Source organism: Cucurbita pepo, chromosome 4 (genome assembly GCF_057944985.1).
Source record: "Cucurbita pepo subsp. pepo isolate OVF chromosome 4, ASM5794498v1, whole genome shotgun sequence".
Classification (NCBI taxonomy): domain Eukaryota; kingdom Viridiplantae; phylum Streptophyta; class Magnoliopsida; order Cucurbitales; family Cucurbitaceae; genus Cucurbita; species Cucurbita pepo.
In genome coordinates this window covers 13064261-13090687 of record NC_141801.1, presented here as the reverse complement: position 1 = coordinate 13090687, position 26427 = coordinate 13064261, and the positions used below count along the sequence as shown (strand labels likewise).

Sequence of the window (26427 nt, the reverse complement as noted above, 5' to 3'; positions counted from 1 at the left end):
GAGTTAAGAGCGTTGGGCCAGTAACACGGGTCACCCTGCAAAAGGCCAATGTAAAGTGGTTCTGTTCTGCCTTACCATGTGTTTCTTTTTCTTCTTCCCTATTTTTTATTTTTCTTTTGACCCAAACGTTCCTTCACATACAGTCGAACCGATACCACCAAATTTTTCTTTGCATATGCATCACGCACATTTATTCTCATTATGTAAACTAATAGATTAGAAGGACCATTCCAGAATTTGGTCCATTTTTTATGTTAACCACCCCAATTACTCCACTCTAGGTCACCTTTTCGAATTATTAATGGCCCCAATAAACACATCCTTTAACAATTGTCTAACCCTCATAATCTATTCGGTTATCTCCCTTTGCACGCCTTCCCTCTTCTGAGAACATTTTCCAGCAATCGTTTCGTATTGGGGTTGTCTATTCCCCCCCAAAATTCTATGGGGAAGACTGCATTTTTTGATCTGGAAAGGCACTTCGCCTTCTATGGCGCTTATCACAGCAACCCAATCAACATTTTCATCCATGTCCTGTTTGTTTGGCCGATTTTCTTCACCACTCTCATGTATTTGTATTTCACCCCTTCTTTCTATACGATTCCCAAATCCCCTTGTGGGTTTGATCATGGCCTGGTTTTGAACTTCGGATTTCTTTTCACTTTAATCTATGCTGCATCTTATGTGATTTTCGATAAGAAAGCAGGGTCCATGGCCGCTTTGCTTTGTTTCGTCTGTTGGGTTGGAGCAAGCTTCATCTCCAATAGACTTGGTTATTCCCAGACTTGGAAGGTAAATTCCCACTTTCTCTTCTTCAATTTAACTCCGGGTTCTTGTAGTAAATTTGTCTGTTTACTACTATTGAGTGCACTGAAGTTTCTTCCTTGAAATTTCCTTGATGGGTTTTTACTTGCCTCTGCTTACAATCACTATAAGCTTGTAATCTAATCTAATCTGGTTGGATTTGGAAGATGTGTTAAAAGTTTTGACATCTAAGTGGCAGCAAGTTGGGGCCGTGTCAAACGGCACTTGGGGTTGATATTGCTGCGCATGGAAGGAGCTTTTATTGCCTGACCAGTTGGTTGATAAACATAATAGTTCTTTATTTATGACAGATCCTTAGCCTCACCAAAATTTCAAGGCCATTTAGTCCTTGAGAGTTAGAAAACAATTTCAGGACATTAGTAATGCTCCATACTGCATACGCCAACCTAATTCATTTTTTGTTGTATATCAGGTGGTACTGGCTGCTCAGCTGTTCTGTTGGACAAACCAGTTTATAGGCCATGGAGTGTTTGAGGTTAGACAGATCACTCATCTTGACAAATTGATTGCGTCTGTTCTTGAATCTTAATTTAATTTGCATTTTTCAATAGAAACGTGCACCGGCTTTGTTGGACAATCTTGCACAAGCCTTTCTAATGGCTCCATTCTTTGTGTTTTTGGAGGTATTCTTTGTCTGAGTTTCTCATCTTCTGAGGGTGTTTGTTGGTGTCGATAATGAAGTAAAGTAGCTTCGTTGTTCCTGTTGGTTGGTTGCAGGTTCTTCAAACTTTATTCAAATATGAACCATATCCTGGGTTTAGTGCAAGTGTGCAAGCAAAGATAGAAGCAGATATAAAAGAGTGGAAAGAAAAGAAGAAGCTCTCATAGGTTGAATTGCCTGGACTTCGATTAAAAAAAGGTCTGATCTGGGTTGCCCTTAGTAAAAATAGTGTGAAAACTAACTAACTACTTCATATGAACATTTCAAAATCTATCAATGATATTATTGTACATGTTCTGCTTTTCAACCTTGATTTGCTATTTTACTATCGTGTCTATCAGAGTACACTAAAATGAATGACGACTTACTTGTTTACAAGATCTTCAAATGAATGCACATTGTAGCCACCACTAGTAGATATTGTCCGCTTTCTTTTTTAGGCTTCCCTTAAAACGCGTCTGGGTAGAGGTTTTCACACCCTTTATAAGGAATGTCTTTTCCACTCTCCAACCGTGAGATCTCACAATCCACCTCCCTTGGAGGCGGGGGGCCCTGCGTCCTTGCTAGTACACTGCCCGACATCTAGCTCTGATACAATTTGTACAAGCCTAAACCCACCTCTATCAGATATTGTCTTTTTTGGGCTTCCCCTCGCTCAAACCTCCATGGGTTTTCCCTTCTAGGCATCCCCCTCAAGGTTTTAAAACGACTCCTTAGGGAGAGGTTTACACACTCTACAAAGATTCGAGAATGTTTGGTTCACCTCTCAAACCGAGATGGGATCTCACAATAACTTTCATTTCTTTGGGCATCATTACAATTCCCAACAGCTTCCAGTTCCAACTTCCTCTGTGGATTGATTTCCAAGTAACTATAATCAGGCTATGGTTTCCATACTCCTTTTCATTGCATACATATTTGCAAGAACATAATTACTATTATGATCTGGCTCTATCTCCAGACCATGGCTCCTTACTCTCTCCCCAAATACAACGTTTCTCTGCATCCAACAGGCAGCGAGTAATGTTCTCCATATAATATCACTGCACTCAATTGGCATGCTTCTTATCAGCTAATAAGCTTGTTCAATAAACCCAGCTCGTCCCTGAATATCCACTGTGGATCCATATTGCTTAAGCGTGGGTTGGATATTCAGTGTTTGGCCATAAGATCAAAATGCCTCCTCCGTTCCTCCACCTTTCCTCAGTTGCTATACAAGCTCACAATACTCCCAAGAAAGTTGCAACATCAGGAGTCTCAAGCTTCTCTCTTAACATCTTTGAGAATAGTGTCGGTGCATCCTCTGCATCACCATGCGTTGCAAATGCCATCATCATTGTGTTCCATACTCTGCATCCTGTGCGTGTCTTCGACTGCCCCACACTTGGCGTACATGTCGATCAATGAAGCGCAGAGCATGGCAAGACAGTCACAACTAGTATGGTTTCATCGGTCTCCAGCCACTCCGCTCAACATTTGAAAACAAGCAAGTGCTTCGTTGTACACAGCCCATAAGAGAGACATGACAGTCGAATGGCTATATTCCAAGCCACTAAATCTGGTTTGGGAATTTCATCAAACAGGTTGCCTGCTGTTTTGATGTCTTCTAATCTTGCCATGCATATGAATAGGCGTGTTCCTCGCATACGCATGAAATTCAAAAGTTCCATTCACTAAAATTCACTCTAACCATTCAAACCCACCAAACCCATTGTTACGAGATATTGTCTAGTTTGACCCGTTACGTATCCGATGTGAGATCCCAAAGAGGTGAACAAAACATTACTTAAAAGGGTGTGAAAACCTCTTAGAGGTGAACAAAACCTTACTTAAAAGGGTGTGAAAACCTCTTAGAGGTGAACAAAGTATTACTTAAAAGGGTGTGAAAACCTCTTAGAGGTGAACAAAGTATTACTTAAAAGGGTGTGAAAACCTCGAGGTGAACAAAGCATTGGGTGTGAAAACCTCCCGAGGTGAATAAAGGAAACCTCTCCCCAAAATCGAGAGGTGAACAAACAAAGCAATGGATTGGAAGGTTACATAGGGGCCCAAAATCCAAATTAGACAAAGTTGCTTCGACTTGAGCTATTATATTTATTCTAGAAAATTTAAGTTCTCTCGTAATTTCCATCTAATACTATAACTTGACTTCTAATTCATTGGCTTACTATTGAACCTCCCTCCGAACCAAACTGCTAAAAAAACTCCGACTATATGAGTATTAGCCTTTAATAAGAGAAGTTGGTATACTTACAATCTAGCTAAACACGAGATTGTTTTCTTTTAAAGACAAGTTTAGATTTGTATTAATGTGATATTGAAATTTAAAATGTATATTACAAGACATATGAATTTAGCCAATAAAGGTTGTAATCAACCTTAATAAATGTTATTATCATATCTAACTTATTTTATTAATCACATTGATCATGCCTTTACATACAATAAATTATCTTTTTTGACAATAATGTTTGGTGTTTAATTCTCTGTTTTTTAAACTAAAAGCTTGCTTATTTATAAAAATAACTATTTAGTTCTTGATTCAACAAAATTAATAATAAAAGTTTGTCAAATTATCATTTAACTGACCATTTAAAGACTTTAAGAAGTTATTGCTTTTATATTTTATATAAACTAAGCGATCTTTGTCTTTATTTATATACAATATCTTAAAATAATAGAGTGACTATTCGTAGCTCCTCGTTTATTAGTATACTCGTGCCACAACACTTACAGTAGCTCGAAACTGTTGCAATAGTTAGGAGCTTTTTCTCTCGTTGTAGGGTCCCTACTTTGAGCGGGTACTCGTAAGTCAAAGTCATGAATTATATTCTTTCATTATTCTCGTGGAACGATAAAGAGTTTTACTTATTTATCCTTGGAAGTACACTTTGGCCAGTGAGTTAGGAGTAGAGTTCGTTCATAACATATATCAACAACGACTAAACTCTCTTCACTCGATTTAAAAAAACCGCCTTTCTTTATCGCTTGAACCTACCAATTTGAATTAAGATAAAGTTTAGATAAGAAAAAGAAAATGATATTATAAACCAAGTTAGGCTGTCAAATGTTTGATCATTTTCAAGCATGCAAACTTGGAAGGGAACAAGCAAATGGCAGAAGATGATTGGGTAAATAAAATTAAAAAAAAAAAAAAAAAACTTATATTAAAATTAGGCAATGGTCAGCTTTATCTTTGAAGCATATATTTAATTAACATTATCTCAATTATTTCAACCATTACCTAACTTTGGGATGTGATTTCTTTGATAATTCCATAATTCTTTCAATTTAATCTTGCTTTTCATTTTAATATTAACCCAAAAAAAAAAAAAAAAACGTATATTAAAATATTGTTTCTTTTTTAGATTCGATAGCCGCGTATGTAATCCTTATACAAGGTGAATGCATAACACCATTCCTCGATTATTAGGGGCATCCCAAAACAATCCGGTAGTAAGGAAGACGAGGCTCTTGTTCCAGTATTGAAAGTGTTAAACCTCTCCTCTTTCTGTCAGTCTACTCTTAGTATCTGCACACCTGGGTGCACCCCCTTCCCGTGTATAGGATGACTCCAGTGCTTCATAGGGCTTTCCAGGATCAGACCAATTCCAAAACTCGAGCCAACCTATTGGTTTATAAAGATTAAATTTATTATGTTGGGATTGAAAAATATGACATGAATTACTATATTTTATTGTGGAAGGGGTGGCACCGCCACGTAGATCAAGAGGGTATAAAATTCAAGTAGAATGGTCAACGGTGGAACGTGGTAAATTAAATCCCAACTTTGACCATCCAAATTTCTGTAACGTGCAACGGCAATTGGCATAATACCCCACACGTGCACGAGATTTGATTTGCAAGCACCTTTCATATTTACGATATCTAATTTTAAAATATTATTATTTAAAAATTTTAAACACCGACATTTTACTATTTACTAAAGTTATATAAAATCAAAGCTTTGAAAATGACATTTGACTTGGTGTATATCATTTGTCAAACTAATACACACCTATTTGTTTGACATTTGCACCCAATAATTATAAACTTTTTTAAAATTATATTCAAATTTGAGAGAAAAATAAAATGATTGAAATTTAAATAATTATTAAATTTTAAAATAAATGGTTTGCCGCGTTTTTATAATAATTAATTTAAAAAATCCCTATTATGATTTATTTGCACAACATAGGTCCAAAACATAAATATTCAAAATATATATCATTTCCTTAATTAAATGAGACAAGGTTGATTTTAGGGTAATTTTTATTTTAGTAAAACAAAGGAGATTTGTTGGATGGTCCCACCAAAATTGTTTGGGACTGGAATAATAATAATTATTATTATTATAATAATAAGAGGTAGATAATTTGAATAAATGAGTTTGTATTTTACTATATAATCATATAAAGTTTGAAATTCATGTCTATATACATTTCCTTTCATTTTTAAACGTCATCCTAATTCATACCTATTAGCCTAGGGGTCGGCTATGCTACCCAATTTTTTTTTTTTTTTTTTTTTTTTTTTAATTTATGAAAAATGTACTCGATAATATTTATTAGTAGTGGGCTTCAGCTGTTATAAATAGTATCAGAGCCAGACATCCCACATTAGTTAAGTTAGAGGAAGGAACGAAACATGTCTTAGCCCTTGGACTGTTATAGATGGTATTAAAGTCATACATTAAGAGATGTGACTGCAAAGACACTGAACCTTTAAGAATGGTGGATTGTGAGATTCCATATCGGTTAAAGAAGGGGATGAAGCATGCCTTAATCCTTATTAATGGCAGATTATGAGATCCCAAGAAAAGAATGAAACATGTTTTATAAGAGTGTGGAAAACTCTGTTTGAGTTGCTTAGAAAACACGTTTGTGATGGTCTTAAAAACACACTATTTAGGGCCCTTCTGTTTCACATTCTTATTTTCCCACTCCCCTTACACAACCGTCTCTTTCTCCCCTGCTCTGTTTCTTCTTTGATTTGCCTTCTTCTTCCCTCCTTTTAAACCTCTGGAACTGCTCGTCGTATTACTAAACCCTCGAACTCATGGCCGAACATGGAGTTAGAGCTGTCAATGAAGAACATCACTTGGAATTGCCTCCTGGCTTTCGCTTTCACCCCACCGATGAAGAGCTTATTTCCCATTACCTCTTCGACAAGGTTATGAACAGCGGTTTCTCTTGCAGAGCCATTGGAGATGTCGATCTTAACAAATCCGAGCCTTGGGATTTGCCTTGTAAGCTCCCTTAATCTCTGTTTAACCTCTGTTTTATTTTCTCAACTCTGATGATTTGGGGGTTTCAGGGAAGGCCAAAATGGGAGAAAAGGAATGGTATTTTTTCTGTGTCAGAGATAGAAAATACCCAACTGGCCTGCGGACGAACAGAGCTACTGAATCTGGCTACTGGAAAGCCACAGGGAAAGATAAAGATATTTACAGAGGTAAATCCCTTGTGGGTATGAAGAAAACTCTGGTTTTTTACAGAGGAAGAGCTCCAAAAGGTGAAAAATCTGATTGGGTTATGCATGAATATCGATTAGAGGGTAAACTCTCTGCTTTAAACCTCCCCAAAACTGCCAAGGTATGAATTACTTCTCAATTTCGTTTGTTTTTTTTGTTGCTCTGTTTCTTTCATGAGATTTTTGGGTGTTTGATTTGCAGAACGAGTGGGTGATTTGCAGAGTGTTTCAGAAGAATGCAAACGGGAAAAAGGTGGATATCTCTGGGATATCAAAATTTGGCCATTCGATCCTTCCTCCGTTAACAGATTCATCACAGTTTAAAGGAGAAATCAAACGTGATGTTCAAACGGTCAGTAACGTGCCCTGCTTCTCCACCGCCATGGATTCTCAAAGAAAGCTCGAACCAATGGCTTCTTTGTCTTCTTCTTCTTCTTCGTTCCCTGTAATCCCCAACCCACAAACGAATTCAGTGTATTCAGCGCCAAATCTGCAGTTCTCTGACTGTGTTCTTTTGCAAGAGCATCAATCCCTTCTCAGAACTTTGCTCCAGACCGTCAATGGCGGAAACCCAAGAGAACCATTCAAAACAGAGAGGGACAAAATCAGCTGCATCTCGCAAGAAACATGCCTGACGACCGACATAAACAACGAAATCTCATCGGTTTTTCCGAATCTCGAAATGGGTCGAAGGCTGTTTGACAATTCTCAAGAAGCTCCCCCGTGTTCTATGGCGCCGTTTGACCTTGACGGCTTCTGGAACTAGTGCAATTAACAGAGGAAAGAAGCAGAGGTTGAAGATGAAATAACGAATAGGAAATTTGGGATTTTTATCTTATTATTATTATTATTATTATATATTATTATATATTATTATTATTATTGTGGTTATTCAGTCGGTGGATAACTAATCTCTTTTTCTTTAATAATATCTTCTGTCCTATGGGATTTAGCGTTTATAACAAATCAAGTCTATTTTTCGTCTCTTTTTTTAATAAAGAAAAAATATATATTATTATCCTTCATGCAAACTAAGCATTTTTTTTCTTTTTTAAAACTCGACTTATTTTTTGTTTGTAAATTTTAATTTTAATTATACTTCTAATTAAACAAATTTTAAAGTCTATTAAAAATTAAATTAGTCTAATTAACTAATTTTGAGTTGAAATGGATTATAAAAAAATCGAAAAAAAATATTTAATACAAAAAATGGAGTTAGTAACTTTAGTTACCAATATATATATATATTTTTTGTATGATAAATATTTATAAAAAATCATATATTTTAAAATAAAAAAAAACTATTATTATTTTGACAATATATAAAGCCGCAGCCCTGTCCTAATTCGTTCATAAGCTCCGATTATGATGGGTAAAAAGTAAAAGTAAAGACGAACGGCGGAGATTGACTCAGCGTGGGGCCCGCCACTACCTATGGCCATTTACAATTACACCCTTCTCTAGTGATCGACACGTCGTCAGCATGGCCAATACATTTTTTTACCTGCCCATTTCCAATTGGGGGCGGGGCGGAAGGTTCACGTCGTCGCTGCGTCACCGCCAAGCCGTCAAAATACGTACTTTTCTTTTGCCCACTCGTTGGCTGTTACCAGCCACGTCACCACGTTGTAAGCGGGTCCCACTCCTGCTTATTTACCGGAAATGACAAGTGGATGCAAATGATTGGCCTGTGAGAATGATGGATTTGTTATGAATCTCACTCTCAGCATCGGATCATATCTTTAAAAATTTGACCAATATCTTAATATAATATTTATTCTCCATCCTATCCAATCGTACGACGTCGCATTAAAATAATCGTGTCGTTTATTTTATATTTTTAATATCATTGTAGCTTATTTTTTAAAAATTTGCACGAGATTTTATTGGGAGCAAATCAAAGTCTGACGTGGCGTGGGTTGACTTGGTCTTCAAACCAGGTGGCATCCAAATTCTTGCCCACTGTCAACCAATAACCCAATAATTTAGATCATTCCATTCTAGTTGGAGGACTACTTGTACACAATAAGAATATATTCAACATTTTATTAAAAAAAAAAGAAAAAACCCTTACTTTACCAGAGTTACATTAAAAAAAATGATAAATATAAATATAATATTTAAGGTTACCCACCCTAATAACTTAAAATTTAAAAAAAAATAAAATAAAATTATCCCAGTAGAAGAACAATGGACAGTTAATTATTTTTTAAAATACTTAAACTTATATATAACTTAAAGACAAGACACCGATCATTAATAGTTTTAATATTTTATTTGGTTTTATTTATGTTTCACCTGGAATATTTTTTTTGTTGTTTTGTTTTAAAGTTTTGAATTATGACATCGTTTTATAAATTATTTTAGCATTGATATAAACCAGCAATTCAAGATTTTTTTTTTTTTTGTATGTTTAAAATTTTAAAATCTTAAAGAAACAAATATGAACGTTAATAATAAACAAAAATCATAAAAATGGTAAAATGTAAATTAATTAATTAATTTTTTTTAATATGACCAAATATGTATGATATTTGGTTCAACCTTACCTGTACAAGGTTTAAAATTTTTTTGGGAAGGTTATAAATATTTTTGGTAATAAAGTAAATTCGAGGGGAAGGACAGCTGCGAAAATTTCGAAAAGTGATTGGGCCGGCTCAGCCCAGTCCATCATCGGGATTTCCGGACTGAAATCTCATTTCCAGTTGCAATTTCGCGCAGGAACGGATCATCGTTTTCCCTGCTCCCGCGTTGGACATACAAAACTGAGCTTCCGATCGCTGTGACCGCTTCGCTTGCACTGTTTTCCGGCGACGGAGTCCTGCTGTAAGCCTGTAATTTTATTAACTTATTCGTTGTGTAGAGGCTGCTGGTCAAGTTTCGTAAACGAATAACAAGCATACATCAAAACCGGCGGTGCCGGCGTTCTCAATGGCCTCGACAATCAAAGCCTACTCCGTGCCGTTGATTCTCTTTTCCGTAGCCGTGTTTTATCAGCTTGTTGTTATTCCTACCTCCTTCCCTACCTCACATTACGACGGTGAGACATCAGAAAGAAATTCACTATAAACTTCTTTAACGATTAATATACTCAGTAAATTTCGTTTTTTTTCCTGGAATTATTTGGTGATTATTGTATGTTCTCTATGTTTTAGTTTTGGGAATTAAGAGGTATAGTCCCGTTGATGAAGTGAAAGAAGCATACGAAAAGCTCTCAGCCAAGTGGTAATTTTTCAATAGTTTTTCTTTATTGGTTTTGTCGTGCTATTATACATTACGTTCGATTTTGAAATTAGTAAGCTAAATTGTACTTCACTAATCGTTACGAATCTCAAACCTGATTGAGGATCATCTGGTGCGAAATTATATTGATGCCACATTTTTTTAGTATCTCTGGATTTTTTTTTCCTATTTCAGGGATCCAGGACTTGAAGTTCCCAAGGCTGTCGATTTTATAAAGGTCAGTCGTTTTTAATTTGTTCTCCAGAAGTCGCATCCTTCTTGTCAAATCATCCAAAATTTAAACTTAGGGAAATCCTGATAGTGATCCCATTTTGGTCATCTTTTGTGGTACATATATTAGAGTCTTATTATTAGGAATACTTGAGTTGGTCGTATACTTTGAACATTTTGTCTTTTAGTCCCTGCGGCCTAGAATTTTGAATGGTGCGTGAGGAGAAAGGATATAACATTTAGTCGGACAAATTGCTAAGGAATGATTTAATAAAATTAAGGCTAAATTAGATTTTGGATGGGATTGGTGGTTGGATTTTGCAGTTGAGTATAACAGGTTGGATTTTGTTTGTGTTCATTTATCAAAATTTGTTATCCAGTCAATCAGGCAACTCATTCAAATTTTATCTACTGGAGTTGTCATGTTAACCTTCCATCGAAACTGCAAGGACTGGAAACTAGCTTATTTGAAGTTCAGGAACATAAATGAAATTTTACTAAACAGATACCATTATAAAAGTACATGAATTTATAGTTTAAACCTTTTCAATAATATTGTCTACGCTTTCTTTCGTTGCATAGTACGATGAGAGGGATTTCTTGTTTAAAGTATTTTCGCCTGATTTAAATGTAAATGATACAATTTAACTTTTAAAATATTCCAGTTGGTAAGCATGCCCGTTGCCTACATTTGATTTTTGCTGTTAATGTTGCATTGTACTTTTTCCCTCCTGCATGATATAGATTTCCATCCAACGTTGGGGAAATGAGGTGCATTGTATCTAACTATTTATGCTGAACTGTATAGGATCCTCATTAGGCAGTGGATCTCAATCCGTTTGAACCTCTATATATTGTTATTGATTATTGACTTTGTTTTTTTTCTTTCTCTGAACTTCAATATTGATGGTTTGACATAAATTATGCATGTTAATGAAAAGATCGTTTTTGAACTGTCATAAGTAACATTGTTCAATCTTAGTCATGATTATCCATTTATCATGATATGGGGTTTTCTCTCTCCTTTTCATGTATTGATTTGTTCAAGTTTGTTTCGGGAATCACCCTAGCTTCCTTAGATGGATGTCTTTATCTTTACTTCCATTTTCTTTCTTTCTTTCATTCAAGTTGCTTCTTTAACAAAAATGTCTAAATAAAATAAATTGATTAACTCTGCTCGTGATTCTAACCATTAAGCATAAAATTGAATTTTAAATTAAAATTTTGTATGTTATTTGAAACACTGTACCTCTCCAAGTACATTTAGCTAATGTATGTAGTTGGTAGGTGGACTCAGACACCAAAGCTAGATTATTAGGTTGCACCGTATGTATATACTTCATATTTAGAATTTTATGGCGAAAATTTCACTATTTTAGTCTTCTTATCATGGGTTGTCCGCAGGAAGTTTTTAACCTTGCCTTGATTTGCAGGTTCAATATGCTTATGAATTGCTAAAAAACAATTTATGGAAACGTAATTATGATCTTTTTGGCATCGACGAACAACAGGTGAGTAGTTGATATAGTGTTTCATTTATGTTGAATTTGTATCTTTTGTCATCGTACCACTTATCCTCTTGGTTGTGTTATTATTATTTTTATATTAGTTTACTTAACAATTAACATAATGGATGCAGGGTGTTCTTGAAAAGGTCAAAGTGCAATATGCAGGAAAAAAGTTTTCAGAAATAAGTCTTCCATTGTTAGATGAAGTTGCTTTAAGTGAGTTCCATTTACAATCATTACAGCTTCTAATAAGTTTTTTTTTTTTTTTTTTTTTTTTGTGAAACGCTGATGTATTTATCCCCTATCTGGTGCAGATACTGAAGATCACAACCTTAATTTCATTACATCCAATGATGTTCGATCTTTATTTAATCATGATAAGGCGTCAGTAATTATGGTAAATCCTAATTAAGAATTTTGCAGTGCATATGTGTTGGCAACCCTTTTTTTCAAGGAAGCCCTTATAGTTTGAGATTCTAAGATAAACGAATTGCACAATATTTTCCATACAAGATCAAGTGATTCCTTCTATGTGCTTTTCGTTTGGTTATTAAGGGATGTAGATTATTACGCTTTATGTTAGTATTAAAAGAAAAGAAAGTTACGTAATGTATGCTTATCTTTCGAAGTTTCTTTTAGCCAGGATTATGTATGTGAAGCAAGACATTTGATTTACTGTTATTTTATTGTATGTTACTGGTTTATATTTATCCAGTTATCGTTATTTATTACTCATCTAGAACTGACACGAGTATTATTCTGAAGCAAGCATTCAAGTTAGTTTGCTTGCATTCTTTCCACTCTCTTGAATTTTATCCGGTTCTCCAGTGTTGTTCTCCCTCCCCTCAACCTGTCGTATATTTATTTTTGGTGAATATGATGATTGCTTATCTATCTATATATATATATATATATATATATTTTTTTTTTTTTTAAGTTCTGGCTTATTAATATTAGAGTTAACATGGTGCACTCAGCCAACGTATTGTAATATTATTTTTTCAAATTGGGAGCTTTTAAAAACTTGGATAACTCCTTTAGGCTTTTGTTATCCCTCCCTCCCAGCAAGTATATATTATAGTGGTGGTGACAGAATAGCTTGGGATCTAAATTTCTTGTTGTTGATTTTTTTTTTCAGTTGTATTCATTTGGAAGCAAACTCTGCGCCCAATTTTCTGATGTTTGGAAAAGAATTGGTACGTACTTCATCTGAATTCCATATTTAATGGATGAGAAATTTTTAAGATTGGGGGGGGGGGGGGGGGGGGAAAGTTTTCTTACTTTGATGTACACCATTAAATAAATGTCAACAAAAGTGAATTTACACAAAAAACCAACATAAGCGGAAGAAGTCACAAAACCATCTCACAATAACAAGATCATAATTTGAAACTCTTTTTGGAGAGAAGTCCATCCTGAGGTACTAGAGAGGCTATTTGGGATGAGTTTCGTAATCTCGTTGGTATTTGTGTTGAATGTTGGAGTCTGGTTGGTGACTTTATTAAGGTATTAGAGAGGCTTTTTGGGATGAGTTTTGTAATCTCGTTGGTAGTTGTGTTGAATGTTGGAATCTTGGTGGCTTCATTGATACTAGATTTCCTTTAAAATTTGAGTGGAGGCAGAGGCACCAAGTCCATGAAAGTTTCAATAGATTCTTTGAGGACTATAATCTCATTGATCTGCCTTTAGTAATGGAACTTTCACTTGGTCCAACCTGAGACATAAGTTGGTATGTTGCAGACTCGATGAGTTCCTTTTTTCCAACGGGTGGTTGGATTTACTCCTTAGCTCTAAACAGTCTCTAGGCCCTAGAAGTCTGTCAGACCATTGGCTCATTTCCTTTGAGTCTGATCATCACAAATGGGGCCCAAGTGCATTTTGAATAAAAAATATGTGGCTTTCCAATCCATCTTTTAATTCTTCTTTTCATTTGTGGTGGAATTCTGGGTGATGGGTAAGTGGAAAGGTATTTTATTATTATTTTTTCTTTATAAGGAAGTTAGGGTCCCTTAAAGAGCATTTGAGAGTTTGGAATCACACTAATTTTGGGGGTATCAAGCTCAAGAAAGTCAAGCATGAAGGGTTTCCTTTGATGAGGTGATTGACAAAGAGACTGAAATTGTTGAAAAAACATACTCTCTCTCTCTCTCTCTCTCTCTCTCTCTCTCTCTCTCTCTCTCTCGTACTCTCTCTCCAGATTTGTAAGCTCCCCCATCCGCATTAACCTTTGAAGGAGTTAGATTGGTGTATATCATTGTTAGTAATAATAATATGTTTGAAGCACCTTTTACCTTAGAGGAGATCAGGATAGTAGATTTTTGGTTTGATCGAGATAATTCCCTTGGCCCAAATGGCTTTTCTATGACTTCTCTATTTAGTTTATTGAGAGATATCGATGACAATGCTGTTTCCCAATGAATTCATTGATGACAATTGTTAAAATTTGAAATTTCAGCTTTACAAAAATCTCCCAAGCTCTAGTTACAAACAGCCAAAGGGAGGTGTTGAACCTCAGTATCTCCCAATGAAACTTCAACTTTACTAGTCTTCTTGTTCGTCTAGGGTGGGTTGTGAGGTGAATCTCTTGCCTTGTACCTTGGGCTTCCTTTAGGTGATGATTTGAGGTGTGTTTCATTTTGGAATTTGGTCATGGAGAAGTTTATGAAGTGTCTGTCTTTTTGAAAAAAGGCGTCCTTTTCCAAGGGAGGGAGACTTCCCTTATCCTAGCTGTCTTGATTGAAATTTTTGTGTATTACCTTTCCCTTCTTAAAATCCTATGTCAATGAGTAAAAGTCTGGAAAAAGTCTAGATTTTTTATGGGAGAGGTGAGGGGTCACACTTAATCGGTTTGGAGGTGGTTTCATGGCCATTGGAATGAGGCTATTTAGCAAGAGGTCGGGGCTTTGTGGCACAGAGTCATTCTGAGTAAGTATGACTCACCCCTTCGAGTGGTTTTTTTGGCAATTGGCTTAAAGGGTGTTCTAGAAACCCTTGAAAAGCTACATTGCTGGGTTTTCCTCTTCTCCCAGTTTGTAAAATGTTCCATTGGGGATGAATTATTTCCTATTTTTGGGAGGACTTCTGGGTGGGGGGAGAAACCAGTTTGAAATTCTTCCCACCATCTGCTATCTCTCAGACGAGGTTGCATGAATCTTAAGAAATCTCCCTCCCTCTTCCTTCACTCCTACTTCCTTGGGGGATTGAATATACTAGCATTAATGGTCCATACTTTGAGTATATACATATATTTTTCTGTAACAATTTGTTATATTTTCATATATGTTCATTCTCAGTTACTTTGCTGGATGGAGTTGCTAATACTGCAGTAGTGGAGCTTGGTGAAGCTCAACTTGCTGCTTACTTTGCAGAGAAAAAGCCTACTGGACAACCGTTCTTTAGGAACGGTAAGTTTATATTTAGGCTTAGTTTGAATTGTTGTAGCTTCTAAAATAATTGTTATCAGTTCTGCTTTTATAAAAATCACTGTAATATAAAGTAAATCAGTTTTTGGTAAGTTTCAGCTTTAAAGAAGAAAAAATAGGTTAATGTGTTTGGTAATACTATTTTGTTACAGCTGGACGATAAATAACCAAAATCCGCATTGCATATTGCTAGGTTGATATTTAATTTTAAAGTTTTTATGAGAATTAATTTAAATTTCATATAATTTAAATTATAATACTTTGTTTAGTCTAGATTTTCTCTATTTTGATAAGAGAAACAAGAAAAAATGTCACTTCAATTTAAATTAAAAAAAAAGTAAGAAAAATAAATTCAATGGAATTAAAATAAGATAACAGAGGAGACAAATTAAATTAAAAAAAAAAAAGAGTATCGATGGTGAATCATGTCTCAACAAAGTGGAGCTATGGGAGAATTAAATGCTTAGTTAGAAATCCACAGATTTTTTGGAAAGCTAAACTGATAAGTTACTTAGTGTCGTTTACAACTCAACGTATTGAAACAGTAATTTTATAATCAGTTTTACCAAACACAAATTGGTTAAATGTCTTTTATAATCACTCTCATGGTCTTCAAAATCAATGGCAAACGCAGCTTCAGTCTCCTAAGTCCATAGTTCTATAAAGGAATTGGAGAGAATAACTTGATTGGACTCCTTTTTTCACTCTGCGACTATCTCTTGCTGTTTTCTTTGTGAACTTATAAAGATGCAAAGCTTAAAAGCTTGTATAAAGATATAGAAATTGAATGGTGAAGTTCTCTTAGTTTATTCACGGTTACAGTTCTTATTTGGTTCTTATTTCTGAAGGACCACATCAATTTGTTCTATTTCATTCCACAGGATTCTATAAGAATCAAAGAATTAAATCTACACGATTTTGATTCATTATGTGATACTAAATAACAACAAGAATCTTATTTACATATGTATTCTGTATTACGTGGTTATTTGTTATTGTACTCTGACTTGTCATTAACTGTGTTGTTTTCTTAGTTACTTTCCTGTGAATTGGTTTATTATAGGAATAAAATAATGGGGCATATTGTTATATATGAAAGAAAGGAGATCTAAGAAATGCTCTTCTATAGATGTCTCTCGTTAACTCTAAATATGCTCTTCTATGTAGACGTCTATCATTAAATTTAAATAGCCTAATTTTTACTGTTTTTCATAATTTATAACTGTACAATATGTCTTGATTTTTTCTTTCTGTGGGTATTTCTCTACTTCATATGTTCTTCATTTTATAATATGCAGGACTACCATCACTTGTTGCTTTTCCACTCGGTTGTAAATCAGTTGATTGCATTAATAGGTAATGGAGTTTTCAATGGGCTTCAAATTTCAAGCTTAGATTGTAGGTCAATTGTGGAACTCTTCCTTCCTGGAAAACGAACAAGTATACTAAAGAATAGGCTATGGTTTCTTTGAATTACCCTAGAGCGCTAGGTTAGTTGAATAAGCTTCCAGCTGGCCTAATCAAAGAGGGACATGTAATTTTGTTTAGTGTTGAAAGTCCAAATGCAAGCATTTAACTTTACTCCAGAAGCTACATCAGTAATCCTTAACATCAGTATGAATCCTTGTACATTTTTTTTGGCAAAAGGGTAATTTTAATTTATTCCTTACAGTTCATGCACACACAAATCCTCGTTTCTCTATTACAAATCTCTTTTTGAAGTATTTGAATATATTTCTTCCTAGGTTCGGTGGGGAGCTTTCTGCTGATGATATTACAGATTGGGTTGCAACAACTATACTGCATCTACCTCGAATTCTTTACTACTCAAAGGACACATTGGTAATGCTCACTATTCAGGATTTCATAGTTTTATTTATTTTTCTTTTTTCATGGTTAAATGTATTGGTGGCCATGGTGTTCTATGTCACAGTGTTAACAGTTTTTGCGCCTATTCTACAATCTCGGTCCAGAATATTTTTACAGTTTGCTGCTTTTTTATTATTATTATTTTCTTTGATGGTACCATCAGATTATATCCACAAGTTTTAATTTGATGGTAGTACTTTCACCAGTTGTTCACATTAGATTGATGTATGGATGGTTTTCACTCTCAGGGACAAAACTTTTTGGCAAAGAGTAGTCCCCATAAGGTATTATTTATTGCTTACTTTTCTCCACCTCCCCCCTCTTTTCCTCTCTTTTAAGAACTATAGAAGTACGATTACATGTAACTTTGTAATTGTTGATAATGTATTGATTTGAGCTCTGCTTCCTCAAGTTGCATTGATTCCTAATTAGCTGACATCAATGTACCATCTTTCTACTGGAAAATAGGTCAAAGTTATTATTTTCTCAGAAACTGGAGAACGTGCTGTACCATTCATACGTCAAACTGCTAAGAACTACTGGGATTCAGTTTCATTTGCCTTTGTGCTTTGGCGAGAAGAGGATTCATCTGTCTGGTTGGATGCGTGAGTCCATGGTCCTCTCTTTTCCTTTGATGCGTGGTGCACTGTTTGCTTGTAGTCTGTTTATATTTAGTATCGTCTTTCTACATAAAACTCAGTTGCTGGTATGTCTTAAAATTTGTGGTTAGTTTTAATTTTACCACTAAAAGCTTCTTCCTGTAATTGCTGTTTTGTTTCCATCAGAACTTGATGGCGTATTTATGTTTGAACCTAGGTTTGGGGTGGAAGTTGCACCTGCTATGATATTCTTGAAAGATCCAGGGGTGAAGCCTATTGTGCACCATGGTATCTGACTTTTTTTCTTCTTTTTTTTTTTTTTTTTTTTTTTTTTTTTTTTTTTTTTTCGTGCCTTATACCATTTGTGTGCATTCTCTTTATACTTTGCTACGTGCATTGTTTGACTACTGCACTTCTTGCATCAGGCTCTATCAACAGTACCTCGTTTGTACAGCTTATTGAACAGAATAAACAACAAGGTACCATAGTTTCTTTAGGTTCTCCTTTAGGTAATAGGTCAATTCATTTGTTCTATTTAATCAACAGCACAATGGTTTCTTAGAGTTTTTCATGCATAATAACTTATGGAAGTTCATTAATTTTTTTTAGGCTTTTTTACATGTTACTCTTAAATTATTTTATGCTTACTTTTCTGTAATCCATTTTCTTAAACTACAATTCTTGTTCTACTTGTCTTTTTAAGCAATTCCTCAATTAAGAAGTCGGACATCAATGGAGCTGGGATGCGATGCTCGTGGTTATTCTCGTGCTGGATCTGACACATCGACGTGGTACTGTGCTATTATAGCTGGAAGACTGGGTACAGAACTCAACAAAATGCGTGAAGTAAGCTTTTTTCCTATGATTAGTTTTCTTGTATCAGTGGTGGCAGTGGCTGTCGTTCATGAAATTTGAAACGGAGTATATAAATTTGAAATGGTAATTTTGTTTTAAGGATTTGTAATTACAGTTTGATTAGATTTTTCTGTTAACCATGGGATTTTAGGGGTGTTCTCGTTATTTCCTAAGAAGTTGCTAAACATATTGTACGTATGTACCAAAAAGAAAAATTTCGTTACTAAAAGACAAATTATCCTAATTTTTTGAAATATACTAGCTGCTAAACATATTGTACGTATGTACCAAAAAGAAAAACATTCATTTTGAGTAATACTATCAATATTTAATTTGAAGATTGCTGAAGTTGCACAGCTTTATTTATCATTGAATAACTGATTCTCTCAAAAGTTAGGTAGTGTTAGGTTTTTCTTGATGAATATGTTCTCTCATAATAGCATCATAGGTGTTGCAATCTTAGTTGAGAACACGATATCTTAAATCACTCCTGCTGATTTCGTGGGGATTATAGTGTCTTGTGGTACTGGCCAAAGCTAATTCTTTGTCCACACCTCTACATGAAGTGTACATAGGATGATGTTACACTATAAAAACACTTAAATCAAGTTGTGATAAGCCAGCTCAAATTTATATCTATGCAAACTATGTATTTTACTTGTTAGGAATGTTGTAATTGTGTAAAAGTTAGACCATACGCAGGGTTAAAGAAACTTTAACTACTGATAGTGAAGCTTACGAAGCTGATGAAGGCCCAATGGTATCTCCAGCTGCAGTTGCACTAAAAGGCAAACGTTTGTCCTTCACTTGGCTTGATGGTGAAGCCCAAAAGGTGACTCCCATTCCTTGGCATAACATTAAATTATAAACTGGAATGTGAGAAACAGGGTAGCAATGGACCTACGGTCGATCCTTGCTTTGGCTTACTCATTTGAAAAATCCAAGTTTTGCATTTTTCCAGCTGTGCTATGAGCCATCTATAGTATCTTGATCCCATGTTCTTCTGATCCTTTTTATATTCAGTATATCGCGATATCTTATGTGCTACATGGGAAGTCTAGTCACACCAGAATAATCTGACAGTATCTTCAAGATCTTATTACTTGAATAACCTCAAAAAAATTTGCTCTATAGATCTTTAAGAGTTTTGAAGGATCACAATTCACATCAGCTACTGATCTGGTTGGACGATTTCTTGGGGTTTCGTTGTTTATCTTTGAACTCGATAGGAATGTGAAACAACAAAGAAATCCACACTTGCATCGGGAGGGTTAAAAGATGATAATGTAGATATTTTTTCTATGGTAGCAAGTTAAGTAAAGTTCCAAAGGGTACATCCACACTTGCATCAAACCTCCCAAAATCCCTGAAAAACATTCCCCACAGTTATTATAGTTAAATTACCATTTATATTTATAGGTTATACGATTTAATGACAATATAATATTTTTTTTTCCGTAATGACAGACAACATATTAATGAAGTAGCTGATTTGCATTTCTCTGAAGATGCATCCATACTTTTATGAACCATCAGACTTCAGAGTTGCAAAAATATTTCAAAGAGGAAGAAGAAGAAAAAGAAACCCAAAACATCATTCTTATTTCTTATACCTTGTTGTGCCTCTTCATAAGCATTATCAAGTGAATTAATTGAAAAGTTTATGATTTTATCTAATTCTTTTCGTCTTTCCCATCAAATCCAAAAGTTATTTATGTCTTAACTCTTGGATGTAAATGTTCTTTCTTGACTTTTGATGTCTAAGCTGTCATGCTTCAATATTTTCCTATATATTCCCAACAAAAATGTGTTTTTCGCATATCCTAAGCATGCCCTCTTGCTACACATATTTTAGCGTATCTCCAATGTGTCAGAAACTATAAAATAATAATAAGATGTATCATACACTTCATCGTGTGCCCAAAGTGTGTCCATGTTTGAAATTGATACTGTGCTAGATAATGTTAGCTCTCTATTTAGATAATGTCCAAGCTACTTCCTCTTCCTCCCCCCTCCTTGTCTTCTTCTCTTTATCTTTCTCACTGACAAATTCCTTCATTTTCTCTAGAAATATTGTTTCTTTTACATCAGTTCCGAATCTAGCTATGAAACTTGTGGACCAAGGAGAGATCTCAGTGATGTGCCTCAATTATTTATTGTTCGGTATAAAAGGGATGCGACTAAAGCAAAGGAGATAAAGCCAAAAAGTTTATTTGATACATCGTCCGAGGATCTGGATCTCGCCGCACAGCTCGTGGCCCTTTACAATGGTTCATCTGAGATTTCAGAGGTTAGTCTTTTTCTTTTTCCCTATAATTCATTGACCTCATTAATCACTGACATACGTTAAGAAGCTTGTGATGATGCTTTTTCTTCCTTTAGGTTTATATTATAGTATGTGCTAATGCTAACTTATTGTAGAGTTAAAAGCTTATAGTTATTAGGATAATTTTATTGTCTTCCTTCCATCGTGGACTTACTAGTACCGTTGTTATATCATATTTTGTAGATTGTTCAGTGGATCTCTAAAATAATCGACGATGGCGATTCAAAGGATCTACCCTTTTATGTAAGCCACTTTACAGATTTTTATTGATTTTATTTAGCCGAACCTATTTGCTCGTATGATAGAATCCCAAGTCTACTAATTTTTCCATTTCTTTGATGGATTTTTTTTTTTAATGCTTATTGAACATTTATTCGAATGGATCAATTTGCTTCAATTCTTAAAGAGGAATTGTATAAAATGATCTTAAGCATGTTTAGATATTCTTACAACATTGATTGTAAAGTTCGACTACTGGAAATTCAGATTGGTTGAAGAATGCACTTGATACCACGGCACCTGGTCTATGATCCTCTAAAGGCTCTTATTTTGTAGCTTCAGGAGAGGGGCTTTTTCAACTCCTTTTACATAGGCTGAAGTGTATATTCATTCTTTTTTTATAAGATCCCCGTTTCATATTAAAAAGAAATGGAAAAATGAAAAAGAACGAGGCGTGGGGACTAGTTGACTATTTAGCTCAAGTTTATCTTCGTGTTTTCAAATGGGCAGAGAGTGAAGTCTCCTGAACTCGTTCTTGAAGATCCGGAGCCAATGAGGTTTGGACATGCTGGGAGTAGTTTTATAAACAATGTGTTGAAGTGGATTGCACACATCAAAGTTGCAATCTATGACCGTCTAGACGACCCAAGAATTGGCCCAGTCTTTTTTCTTGCTTCACTATTGTCCTTCGGCACAATATGGCTGAGGAAGTCTCAACCCACCCTCCCATCGCAACCAGCTAGGCAACCAGACCTCCCAAATGAATCCACTAAACCAAGTCAACCATCTGCTAAGGTAAGTGAGTGAGGCTCAAGAAATACTCCTTACGGTCTTTTCAATATACAGTCTAAAATTTAAAATGCTCAAATGGGCTGTTGTGTTTTATTACTTGAACGACAATGTTTGGATAGAGCCTTTTTAATGTATCTCATGTTGGAATGGTACCTAAGATGATGTTATATATGTACATCATCTTTAATTTCTCAATGTTTTTTTTTTTTTCCGGTATACGTTTTCAGGGAGGAAGCAAAGCTAGAAGAAGAAACCGTTCAAGAACCGCATCAAAAGGTGACATACCCCCTTCCATCACTGATTTTGAGCCTCCAAATGCTTATCAGATGCCACAACTTTCAGGTTCTGATTCTGAATAGTGAGGTTATATTCGGGTCAAGTGAGTCGAACTTCTCGAATCATCAATGGAAGTCCTCATCAATTCTTCATTTTCTCAGAGCCAGTTTCACCTTCATCATAGATTGAATGAACTAAATATTTTGCCAAACCTTTCATTTATAGCTTATAGCATGATTTATTGCTACTTTACCAGCTTCTTTGAGTGTTTATCTCCAGCTTCTTATGAAAAGAACACTAATTAATTTCCTTTTGTGACCATGAACTGAGCAGTGCTTGAATTATATTATTACCACAGGTGGCTAATTTTCCAATTCTCCACTTGAATCGTTCGATTTTATGAATGAGCTGTTTAATTAGTGGGAAGTAATTGTGAAGTTCAACTTAACCTTTCAAGTAAATGTTGAACCAACCCCTGGGTGGGGTAGACTCGTCACTGCTTTTCTTTCTTCTTTTTGGCTCTTTTTGCGTCTAGTTCATTAGCGGGGTTTGATTGGAGACAACAAAATTATCGGTGATATCGAACGGTCAATACAATTATGATGTGGATGTCATGGATTCCGAAACAAAAGTATCCGACCAGCACATCTTTTGATACCAAAATCAAAGGCGTAGCCTCGTAGGATATTATTCACAAGACAACCATCTTTTTCTCTCTCTTATCTCTCCCCAAATAACGAGGTTAATTGCTACATTTTTCAAACCCTAAATCAGTACACACCAAGGTAGGTGTACATGGAAGCATGTGCTCGTGGCTCCAAAGACTTAAATAGGAACCAAACTTGGCTGTATCTGTTAATGTTTGTTTAGCTCCGTATCTTTCTCTCTCTATTTTTCAATACCAAATCATTAAAGATGATTGATTACACGTGTTTGTTGATGGAAAATTTTGAATTAATTAATAATACAAACAAAACAAACACCCATAAAAAGCCCAAAGAAGAATATTTTCTCTTTTTCCAATTTGGCCATTGAAAAGACTAGGAGCCACCCATAAGTAACGAATTAGAGCGAACAATATTTGATCTTCCTAATTTTCCCTCTCTTACAAATCTTCCTTACAAATATCAAAATATTTGGAGGCTATACATATTAATTTTATCACTATCATTGCTGTTCAGATAGCACTTAGTTACTCCAAACCCAATAATTTTTTTTTCAAACTCTATTTTGAAGCTCAAAAGCAAGAGAGAAAAAAAAAAAAAAAAACAATGGAGTCAACAATAAAAGATCTTGTTGCAGAGAACATAGGCACAGGCATACATACGCACAGGGAGCGTCCCAGTGGCGTCTAGTTCAGTGTAAAAGAGGTGCTGGGATTAGGATTTAGCAGACAAGTTGTTATGATGATGTATACAATGAAGTAAAATGAGTGATTAGCAGGGAAGGCGAGCGATGGTCATGGAGAATGAGACTGAGAGTGCGAATGAGAGTGTGAATGAGAATGAATGGTATCAAAAGTATCAGCGGGAGGAATGAAGTAATCCATGCTAAGGCCAGCGACATTGAACATCACATCGTCAATGCTCCAAACCTCTTCCATCCGGGTTCTGCTGAATTGAGCTGACATTTCCCCAAACTTGAAGACGGTGGCAATGGACCTGCCCCGATGAGCGATGAGGACCCCGTCCACATCCCTGTAGTCTCCGATGCAGCTTCCGATGGTGGTTTCCCAGTAGACAGCGTCGCCTTCAGTCTGGACTCTGGTCAGGTGAGAGTCCTCCAAGTACACAAGCACTCCGCTCTTCTGGCAAAAGTAGCCGTAAAGCACATGCCTTATCACTTCCGCAGGCCCCTCGTTCCTCTCCATCACAGCCTCCCGCTCCGCCGACACTTTCAGCACGAAGCAATCGTTGTCCCCGATCCGCTTCTCCCCAAGGCATTGTGCTTTCTCGAACAGCCTCGCCGTGCTCTTTGGGTCCAGCCCCTACCAAATAAGAAATCAAAAGGTTTGAATTTTTAACCGTATCTTTTATAATTTAGTGGCGTGGGAATTGGAAGAGTGAATGAAAGACGAGCAAAAATCAGAGACATTTGGGGACCCCTTTGGCCCCCTAAAGACGAATGGAGAGGCGGAGCAAATCCCAAGACGGCGGAGTGACGTCACAGTAGAATCAATCACGTGCCGTCCATTCCCAAAAACCCGACTGTCGAAAAAGCACAAGTGGTGGGATAAAGCAGGGGACAGTTTCTGTATGATTGTCAGCTATTTCTTGGGATTGTTCATTTGTTCCACACTCTGTGTTCTTTGTTTGGTAAAACCATTTTTGAATATCTATACCCAAACCCCACCAATTCTTTTTTTATTCCTCGAAAAAATAAAAAGTTTTGTACAGAGATGAGAAGATTAATGAAGAAATGAACAAAATATGAAATGGGTTTCAATTAGTTCATTAGGAAATGAAGTTATGGAGTATAATTCGTTACCTGAACGATGCGGCGGAGAGGTCGTTGGGGGCCTTTGGCGGCGTGGGTGCCGAGCCAAGGAGTGTGACGCCAGACGGTCTTGCCGTCGCTGCCGGCAACCACCTTACTACCTCCGACGACCAATTCGAGGGACCACATCGCCGGCATCATTTGCCAAAGAACAAAACAGCCATTGTCCTCAATTCTTGTCCCGACGGTCTTGACAGTTTTGCCTGAAGAAACCTCTGTTTCGCAGCGAATCATCTTGACGCTTCCGGTGGCGTACATGTTCTTGGCACACTTTTGCTGTTTGAGACATCCGGTGGCAGCCAAGTATTGTTGTATAATGTAATGAGCCACAGACGTTTCCTGGAATCGAAACAAAAAATAAATCCTCGTAAATTTAACAAAATTGTTGGAGACGAGATTCGAACACTTACAAGAGGGGTATCGGCATCGTCGCGTGGGAAATGGGGGTGTGGAGCGGAGTGAAGGGGAATGGGAGCGAGTGGGCAGGCGAGGACGCCAAGCAGAAGCTTCAAATCCAGGGAGTATTTGGAATTGGGAACATTACTAGAACTATTGGTGAAGGAAGTGGAAGGAGGGAGAGAGGGGAGGTTGCGCTGGATCTTGAACCAGTCGCGGAAGAATTCCCAATTCGAAACAGAGTCTTTCTTGTTAGGTTCTTGATCTTGGAATTGTGGAGCAGGCCCTTCCATCAATGGAGTCAGCGGCTGTGAGTACCAAATCGCCTTTCTCCTCGACTTAGATGAAGAAGAAGATGAAGATGAAGATGAAGATGAAGATGAACCCTCGCCGCCAATCACATCCGTCGTCGCCATGCCCTTTTAACTTCCACCGAATACTATTAACTCAACACTAATTCTTCATATATATTCCAGACGACGATATTTCCGCCGCGAGGGAGGAGCTTTTCGCCGCCGGTGAAGGAATGCGCAGCCGCTGGAAAAAAAAAAAAAAAAAAAAAAAAAAAAACTTCCGTTCTCAATGAAGGAACAGAGGGAAAAAAATACTGCCGTTCACGACGGAGGAACAGAGTTCGTGCGCCGTCTCCGGAAAAGGAAACAGCCGCTGAGTTTCGCGGTTCAGGTGCGACGTCGCCGGAGATCGTACACGATGAAGCTCTGCCGGAGAAGAAAACACAGTGAAGAGAGGAAGAGAGCGGAGGGGTTAAAAATAAAGGGTCTGAGCGCTGAGGTTTCCAATTTTCTTTTTTATTATTATATTTTTTTCCTTTACCCTTTTTCCTCCTTTTTTATTTTTTCTCTCTAATTTAAAAATCATAATAAAACTCCCAAATATTTTAAAATTCAAATTAACTCACTTAATTGCAATTTTTTAATATTAAATCTAAAAAATACTTCTAATAAACTCAATCAACACTAAATGAACCCTAATCCTAATTAAAAAAAATTAAAATTTATAACAAAGGAGTAAGAAAAAGAACATTTTTTACAGAAAAAAAAAATTAATTTTTTTTTAAAAGGTTAAAGGTATTAATAATTTAACGTTTTAAAAAACTTTTTAAAGGTAAGACATAATTTAAGGTTTTATTTTATTTTTATAAAATTTAAAAACAAATTGGAAGGAGGTGAGTAAAAAGTGGGCATAAAGATAAAGATAAGCAATAATTGAAGAGGCAGGCCGTACGCAGCTTAGGACC

General features: G+C 36.0%; 4 protein-coding genes across 5 annotated transcripts; 3 read left to right on the top strand and 1 right to left on the bottom strand.

Annotated features, from left to right (window-relative positions):
- Positions 1–131: 131 nt before the first annotated feature.
- LOC111793786 (ER membrane protein, putative (DUF962)) lies at positions 132–1793 on the top strand. The gene is made up of 4 exons (XM_023675825.2): positions 132–792; positions 1238–1300; positions 1377–1448; positions 1543–1793. The coding sequence occupies exons 1-4, from the start codon at positions 445–447 to the stop codon at positions 1651–1653; spliced, it is 594 nt and encodes a 197-aa protein (XP_023531593.1). The 5' UTR covers positions 132–444; the 3' UTR covers positions 1654–1793.
- Positions 1794–6417: 4624 nt separating this feature from the next.
- On the top strand, positions 6418–7924 carry LOC111793381 (NAC domain-containing protein 100-like). The gene is made up of 3 exons (XM_023675223.2): positions 6418–6734; positions 6803–7080; positions 7161–7924. Exons 1-3 carry the CDS (start codon positions 6545–6547, stop codon positions 7722–7724), a joined length of 1032 nt encoding a protein of 343 aa, XP_023530991.2. The 5' UTR covers positions 6418–6544; the 3' UTR covers positions 7725–7924.
- A 1660-nt stretch (positions 7925–9584) lies between these two features.
- On the top strand, positions 9585–22666 carry LOC111793371 (DNAJ heat shock N-terminal domain-containing protein). Of its 2 annotated transcripts, XM_087123275.1 has the most exons (21): positions 9585–9998; positions 10114–10183; positions 10376–10418; positions 11845–11922; positions 12051–12135; positions 12234–12316; positions 13058–13115; positions 15213–15323; positions 16640–16697; positions 17087–17183; positions 17459–17494; positions 17679–17815; positions 18027–18097; positions 18235–18288; positions 18513–18655; positions 19356–19496; positions 20733–20954; positions 21174–21233; positions 21720–22004; positions 22229–22277; positions 22344–22666. In XM_087123275.1, the coding sequence occupies exons 1-21, from the start codon at positions 9890–9892 to the stop codon at positions 22358–22360; spliced, it is 2007 nt and encodes a 668-aa protein (XP_086979401.1). In that variant the 5' UTR covers positions 9585–9889; the 3' UTR covers positions 22361–22666. The 2 variants fall into 2 exon arrangements, with proteins under 2 accessions (XP_086979401.1, XP_086979400.1); XM_087123274.1 differs by having other exon boundaries at positions 22229–22666.
- Positions 22667–23549: 883 nt separating this feature from the next.
- On the bottom strand, positions 23550–25962 carry LOC111792257 (uncharacterized). The gene is made up of 3 exons (XM_023673613.2): positions 25184–25962; positions 24765–25112; positions 23550–24264 (listed from the first exon to the last, which is right to left on the bottom strand). The coding sequence occupies exons 1-3, from the start codon at positions 25583–25585 to the stop codon at positions 23737–23739; spliced, it is 1278 nt and encodes a 425-aa protein (XP_023529381.2). The 5' UTR covers positions 25586–25962; the 3' UTR covers positions 23550–23736.
- Between the last annotated feature and the right edge of the window lie 465 nt (positions 25963–26427).